We start from the raw sequence: 8130 nt of genomic DNA, 5'->3' as shown, positions 1-8130 counted from the left end.
AACAAAAGAAAAAACCACATAAACAAAAAATAAAAATATATTATCAAGTTATATATATATATATATTGTTAATTGTTAAAAACTAATTATTTTATAACTTTAATCTTCTAACATAAATAGTTATGTACTTATGTGTTTTACTATTAAGTTTTTTCTGTTTCATTTTTGAAGAACTATTTAGTACTTCATATATAATTTTTCATTATTAAATATCTTTATTTTTATTTTATTTTTCATAAATATAACTTTATTTTTAATATTTTTATACTTTATATTATATTTATTTTGATAATTTTTTCATTTAACCGATGTCGTACCTGCTGATCTATCAGTTATAAATATCCTGCAAAAACACTTATTTTCAACCAGTAGAATAACATTTGAAATCGTAATCACTCACTTCTGCAAATTCCTACGATCGCAACAATAACTAGCGCCTTAAATCCGTGAAACCTTTTTTTTTGTTACTCAACTGTGTTTTATTTCACCAGACAATATTACAAAGCCAAAAAGGCTAGCCAATATTTTACAAACAGTTAAGAACATAAGCCCAAATAAAATAAAACAAAGCAAAAGCCCAGTAAGGAAACCTAGATGGAAGGAAACCTTGGATACAGCACAAAAGACACATGGCTATTGCAAAACAAATTGGAAGACACGTGGGAAGTGGAAGAGGTTAGAATCTTCGATCACCGGCAGTTAAGTCACCGGAAAGCTTCCAGTCCGGCCGAAATCGCCGGAAATATTCTTATGTCGATCGATCTCAATCTTTGCCCAAAGAATAAGGCAAAATTCCAATTTTAGCTTAATGAGATTAAGATTCCACTAATGCAAAACTGAAAATCTTCTTTAACTTCATCTTCAATTAGCAGCTTTTCAACCTTCAAGGAATTTTTTAATTCACCAAATATAGGCTGCTTGCTTTCTTCAAACAGTTTCAAATCTAAGAAACTAAACGAAAGCTGAGATAAAATCATGTCAGTCGACACGATGTTAGAACTCAGGAAAATCAAACGATTGATTTATTTTCGTCAGATCTGAAACCAAAACCCCAAAAGGCGGAGATGAAAGGAAAAAAAACAAAGCCGGAGAAAAATCCGGAAGCGAAAAAAAACCTACACCAGAGAGATGGACGGCGAAAGAGCTAAAACAAAGCCAGCCATAGTCACTGTGGAAGCCAACCTATGCCGGAAGCTAAGCCGACCAAGGATGTTAAAGGAACCACCCATGCTGGAGACAAAGCCGACCACAGATGCTATGGAAGCCACCTATGCCGGAGACAAAGCTAGCTGACGTTGGTAAGGAACCATACGTTGCCAGAAGCAAGCCGACCAACTACCGCTATCTTAGCCGGAGGATGTCGGACGGGAAGTGGTCTCTTTCTCTAAAAGATTTTTAGAGAGATAAGAGAGAGAAACCTTTCATTAATCCGTGAAACCTTATGTTGGTGTAATTATTATATATATTTTTAAATCAAATGTCACATTTTAATTATGTTCTGTTTCAATGAAGGAAAGAATTATTTTAAATTTAAATTGAACTAGCATTTTCTTGATTTTAATGTATAATATTTTTTTGGGGTATCTCTGATCTACACCGCATAAATTGCCAAAGTCAACCTTTTGGTCTTTCACTCCACCGATATCAAATCAATTAACACCTCAGATATTGTTCAATGTTATTATCATATTTTGATTTATTAATAAATTACAGTATTGTTGGCTTTCGCTGAATTTATCAAAGTGTAACATGTTTTTTCTTACAAGAAATATGAAATCCAAATTGTGATCTCCAGAGTTGACTTTCAGATGTTTCGCAACTTATATAAACTACGAAGCAACATTCCAATCCCTCAATAAAAATCTACAGTACCCCAAATAATAATATCTCCCGTCTAAGGTTTTAAAACTAGTCCTCATTAACACATTACAAAGCTAGTCATTACTTCATTTCTTAATAACGTTTATTGGTAACAATTTCTGCAGGCAACTAAGTTTTCAACAATCATGGCGAGGACTAATCCACCGGACGGAGGAGGGTCCGGTTCAAGAAAGACATCAGATGATGAGACAACACACGTTCGCCAGAGAGTGCTAGCTCCTCCGAAAGTGGGTTTGCTCAAGGACTTCAAGTCAGTGGTTCAAGAAACTTTCTTCCATGATGCACCGCTTAGGGATTTCAAGGGCCAGACCAAATCTAAGCAGGTGTTGCTCGGGATCCAGGCTGTCTTCCCGATCATTGGGTGGGCAAGAGATTACAATCTTCGCAAACTTAGAGGCGATGTCATTGCCGGTCTCACCATTGCTAGTCTTTGCATCCCTCAGGTTTACTATTTATGACTCCATTTTTCTCAACTCCACGTACTACTTTTTGGTGCATTTCTTCCTTTCATATCCAAACCATATCTATATCTCATTTATATGATTCATCGATGACAGGATATCGGATATGCAAAGCTCGCGAATTTGGATCCGAAATATGGACTTTGTGAGCCTTACTACATTTAAACTAAAGTTTTTTTTTTTGTTTATCAGAAAAATTACGAGTGTTGATAATATATGTGGCATTTGAACCAAAAAAAAAATCATTTCTAGTACACTCTTGTGTGCAAATATGTGAATGCATGTTTTTTTTTTTTTTTGCAGACTCGAGCTTCGTGCCACCACTTGTGTATGCGGGCATGGGGAGTTCTAGAGATATTGCGATAGGGCCAGTGGCTGTGGTATCTCTTCTTTTAGGAACGTTGTGCCAGGCCGTGATCGACCCAAATGATAACCCTGCTGATTATCTCCGCCTTGCCTTCACTGCCACTTTCTTTGCTGGTATTTTCGAAGCCGGCCTTGGTTTTCTGCGGTTGGGATTCTTGATTGACTTTTTGTCGCATGCCGCGGTGGTTGGGTTCATGGGAGGAGCAGCCATTACCATCGCTCTCCAACAGCTTAAGGGCTTTCTTGGCATCAAGACATTTACCAAGAAAACTGATATTGTTTCTGTTATGCAATCCGTATTCGCCGCTGCTCGTCATGGGGTACCTTTTTGATTACTCAACTTTCTTTCATCCTCTTCCACACTACATTTTTTTGTTTGTCTTTTTCTTTTTTGGTAATCAAGAAGCTTCGAGATGCGAGCCTAGGCTCAATACTTCAAATAATATCTCATTCGCTTTCATTTATTTATGATCCTTCCAGTGGAATTGGCAAACTATAGTCATTGGCGCCAGTTTCTTGACATTTCTTCTCGTCGCCAAATTCATCGTAACACTTTTACTTTTCATCTCCAATATATATGTGTGCATCTTTGTTATCTCCACTTCTAATATGAAAATTTGATTACAGGGGAAGAGAAACAAGAAACTCTTTTGGGTTCCAGCAATTGCTCCTCTTATTTCCGTCATTATCTCTACCTTCTTTGTCTTCATAACTCGTGCTGACAAACAAGGAGTCCAAATTGTAAGCTTACACATGCATGCATGCATGTCTATATGTTTTTTTTTTTTTTTAAATCGTCATTAATGAGTAATATTTGATACATTCCCTAGTTTAACCAACAATATTTTATCATTTAAACTATGAAGGTGAGACATATAGATCAAGGAATCAATCCCATTTCTGCTAATAAGATTTTCTTCTCCGGAAAATATTTTACGGAAGGAATCCGAATTGGAGCCATTGCCGGTATGGTCGCCTTAACGGTAAGTCATGCACATATATATGCATATAAGTAAGAGATCATTAATGTTTTGTATTCTAATTCGCCAAGTTAATTATGTCGGAAAATAATATTTTCTAGGAAGCTGTAGCGATTGCAAGAACATTTGCGGCAATGAAAGACTATCAAATCGATGGGAACAAAGAGATGATCGCTTTGGGGACTATGAACGTCGTCGGTTCACTTACTTCTTGTTACATTGCCACCGGTAAGTTGCGAAAACGTTAAATGTTAAGAGTATTAATTGTTAAGGTTTATAGGTTTCAAACTTAAATCCCACTTCACAGATTTCCTACTTATTATTTACAATCGCATTTTTGAGTATTTTAATAGTGTTCTTACTTTTTCCACTACACAAATATATAAAGATTTGTACTTATCCGCGAAAAAATCTGAAGATGGTTTTACATGCGATGTTTGTATACGTTTCTTCTTTGATAAAAGACGGTCACGATGAGTAACTCACATATAACAAAATTATAGGTTCGTTTTCGCGATCTGCCGTGAACTACATGGCTGGAGTCCACACAGCGGTTTCAAACATAGTGATGGCCATAGTGGTAGCTCTGACCTTAGAATTCATCACACCACTCTTCAAGTACACTCCAAATGCTATCCTCGCAGCCATCATTATATCGGCTGTCCTCGGTCTTATCGATATTGACTCAGCTGTTCTCATATGGAAGATTGATAAACTCGACTTCATGGCTTGCATGGGAGCTTTCTTTGGTGTCGTCTTCATCTCCGTTGAGATTGGCCTCTTGATCTCCGTAAGGCATCTCACTTATATAATATATTGTTATATTTAAAGCTTACTTATTTTTGGTTTGTTGGTGAAACTATTTACATAGGTGGCGATATCTTTTGCCAAGATACTGCTGCAAGTGACAAGACCAAGAACTGCGATTCTAGGGAAGCTTCCAAATACAAATGTGTATCGGAACACTCTACAGTACCCGGACGCTGCCAAGATTCCCGGAATCTTGATCATCCGTGTTGACTCCGCCATCTACTTTTCCAACTCCAACTACGTCCGAGAAAGGTATATATATATATATATATATATATATATATATATATATATATCTACACATCCTTCATTATGCTAATATCTTATTTTTTCCAACTCAATAAAAAACATTATTGACCAAAAAATATGATAAAAAAACCAAAACTGGATGTAAATGATTTGCGTTTCCTTTCATATTAAAGTATACAAAATTTAATTAGTCGTGGGGGATTAGATGGACTAATTCACTTTGATGTATCTATGTAAGAGTTAATTAGATGGACTAATTAATAATTGAAATTTGGTGACAGGGCATCAAGATGGTTGCGAGAAGAGCAAGAAAACGCTAAAGCAGAGGGCATGCCCCCAATCAAATTTGTGATTATCGAGATGTCACGTAAGAATAATATTTCTATAGTTATACTGATCATCTTTCTAACAACAACAACAACAACAACAACAACAACAACAATAACAATAACAATATATAATAATAATAATAATAATAATAATAATAATAATAATAATAATAATAATAATAATAATAATAATAATAATAATAATAATAATAATAATAATAATAATAATAATAATAATAATAATTCAACTAACTTGACGATCTTATAATATAGTGAAACTATTAAAACAACATAAAGTAATGGTACAGTTACAAATTTATTGATGGTATACATACATATATATTTGAGCAGCGGTTACTGATATCGATACCAGTGGTATCCACTCCATCGAAGAACTTCACAAGAGCCTCGAGAAGCAACATATTCAGGTATTTAATCTTTTTTCGATCAATGTAACAATCTATTGGTTGAAAAAACGATTATTTTAAATTGTTTCTAGTTACATAAGCAAAAAATATTTTGTATATTTATTTTAGAGTTTTATATTAAAATTAAATTAAATAACGCTCGGTCATAGCAATAAAACCTTAGATGTATTTAATAAATGTTTTTGTAAGAATACCAATTGAGATATCATTCTTTTTACGGTATACTAATTTTGATTTTACTAAAGTAAAAGGTTTCTTAATATACAGTAACCGAAGTACAAAAAATTAGTTGTGTATGTACCTAAATTAGTGGTATTACTATTAGCAGTCGTTAATACGATCTGATTGATTAATTGACTTGAAATTGAACAGTTAATTCTAGCAAATCCGGGACCAGTGGTAACTGAGAAACTTTTTGCTTCCAAGTTCGCCGAGGAGATTGGAGAGGAAAATATCTTCCTTAGTGTTGGCGATGCGGTCGCGGCTTGTTCTCCGAAATTGGCTGAGCAGCAAGCTTAATATCGTCTATTCATACATATATATATATACATCCATATACGTATGTGTGCATATATATGAGAGAAACTGATTTAAGAACTATGGTTTTTTTCTTTTGTTTTCTTTTCTTGAGATGGTATGATAATATGTGTAATATATGCATGGTTGTTGAGTTTTTGTTTGAATCAAACAAAGGTGAAATGGGGAAAAAGTGGCTTTTATTTATTTATTTTATGTTCAATCTTTCGAATGTTATTTCTCTCGTGATTTGTGTTTTATATGAGATGTTGAATAAATTGTACTTCCAACTTACTATGTTAACAATTGTGTTATGTAACCCAAATTGTCGGAAGTGTTTATTTGTCAGAATATTCATTTGATTTTTTCATCAATTTCTGCAATTTTTATTAGCTTATAAAACATTCAACTTAGTATTTAATTGAATTTTAGTTTGTTTCTTGATTTGATCTATGAGTTCGAATCTTTGTGTCCGAATATTCTAAAATATACTAATTTAAAGAGTTTATATAACCATCACATCTCAATCTATCGGATATGATCTGCATCAGTCTCGACCTAAATCATATTCTTAATTTATTCCTAATTGGCATTTTTTTAAATAGATTGGGATATTTGTGTGACTAGCTGACAGCTAGATACTGTTCATCAAGCCGGTTAGGAGGGTATATACATCCATCATTGTTCCATGGCATAAGATTGACATATATAAGATTAACCAAATTAAACGTCAACTAAAGCAATGATCTACTAAACCAATAATATCAAAATACAAGTAATAATATATATAGGTTAACAAAAAAAAAACCTAGTTTAAATAAGTTTTGTAATCTATTTACGACCCTCTCCATTTTTAAAGAAAATGAAATACGTAGCCTATTAAAAAAGTAACAAATTTTATTGGTTACTCAAGCTAAGATGGTTTATATATGGACGATGGTCTTCGAACTTTCCATTAGCCTTTCCTGCACTGGCTATACAATTAGGTCAAACTTGCAATTGCATAGATGTCATGTTATACGAAACCTTTTGTGTTTAATGTTGTTTAACGAAGATTTAGATTCATATTTTAATTTAAATTATAGTTATTATTGCATTCCTCATATTTTATTCCATTTCTTAGATTCGTCTTGGGCCTCAAGGTTTAGATATGGCTCTGAGTAGACTTATTTTATAAGATCTAATCCTAATCGAATATAATTGAGCAGCCCAACACATGTTTTCACTTTGTTTTAAGGAAAACAAAATAAACATAAATAACGACGGTTGCATGATTGACGAAAACTAACCTGAATATCCAAAAACATCAAAGAATCATGTATTCAAATGACGACCATAACAATGTTCAATTCATAGAAGAAAATACAAAGAAAAATAAAAGAAAAGCTGTGATTAATTGGAAAAAGCCGAAATGTAAGCAATAGAAGAAACTAATACGGCAACGATGGTGAGTGCAGGAACTGAGACGATGCTTGTGCCAGAAGTGAGTGACGGTGCAGTCATTGACGGTGTCTCATCCGAAGATGGCGAAGTTGCCGGTGACTTGGCTGCAGATGGTGACTTGGCTGCAGATGGGGAAGTCTTGGGTGTTCCAGCCGATGGGGAAACTGAATCCATAATAACATTCATAATTATATATATTTTTAAGTAACATACGAAAGTATTTATTAGTAAAAATAGAAAGGAGTAACACAAATGCAATGCGAGTAACACAATAACAATTACGGTATATCGAAATTCTTATTGGATAAGAATACAATACAGTAAAAGCTTTATAAAAAAGGTTGAGATTATGCCTCCGAATGGTAACCGCGGTTTTGGTTGTGCGGGGAAAGCGGTATTACAGTGCGGTACGGTTCAACTGCGGTACGTGCGGGAGAAATATATTTGCAGGACAAGTGCGGTTTGTACAAAATAATGTTTGATCGGTGAAAAACTATGTATAGTGCGGATTTCATATATTTTATTAATAACTAATATAATTATATATTTTAATTTGTTTTGTATTAATAAATAAATATTTTATATAAAGTATAATTATAATGTTATTTATAATGTATATTCAAAGACTTTGTAAATATCATTTTTGTACAAAATATATTTAATAAAA

The 8130-nt window shown here is 33.5% G+C and overlaps 1 protein-coding gene and 1 long non-coding RNA gene across 2 annotated transcripts; one reads left to right on the top strand and one right to left on the bottom strand.

The window, feature by feature from the left end:
• Nucleotides 1-454: 454 nt before the first annotated feature.
• LOC104773749 (uncharacterized) lies at nucleotides 455-1464 on the bottom strand. Its single transcript, XR_765162.3, has 2 exons — nucleotides 1120-1464; nucleotides 455-962 (listed from the first exon to the last, which is right to left on the bottom strand). It is a non-coding gene; the product is annotated as an uncharacterized LOC104773749 (long non-coding RNA).
• A 389-nt stretch (nucleotides 1465-1853) lies between these two features.
• LOC104773748 (sulfate transporter 1.1-like) lies at nucleotides 1854-6227 on the top strand. Its single transcript, XM_087476998.1, has 13 exons — nucleotides 1854-1899; nucleotides 1986-2324; nucleotides 2439-2487; nucleotides 2646-3028; nucleotides 3189-3254; nucleotides 3336-3449; nucleotides 3575-3691; nucleotides 3790-3916; nucleotides 4192-4478; nucleotides 4560-4750; nucleotides 5029-5114; nucleotides 5428-5504; nucleotides 5877-6227. The coding sequence occupies exons 2-13, from the start codon at nucleotides 2007-2009 to the stop codon at nucleotides 6021-6023; spliced, it is 1962 nt and encodes a 653-aa protein (XP_087333124.1). The 5' UTR covers nucleotides 1854-1899; nucleotides 1986-2006; the 3' UTR covers nucleotides 6024-6227.
• The last annotated feature ends 1903 nt before the right edge of the window (nucleotides 6228-8130 follow it).

Source organism: Camelina sativa, chromosome 2 (genome assembly GCF_030686135.1).
Source record: "Camelina sativa cultivar CO46 ecotype springtype chromosome 2, ASM3068613v1".
In the NCBI taxonomy this organism is placed as follows: Eukaryota; Viridiplantae; Streptophyta; class Magnoliopsida; order Brassicales; family Brassicaceae; genus Camelina; species Camelina sativa.
The sequence above is the reverse complement of the archived record's forward strand: the minus strand, read 5'-3'. Positions and strand labels throughout refer to the sequence as shown.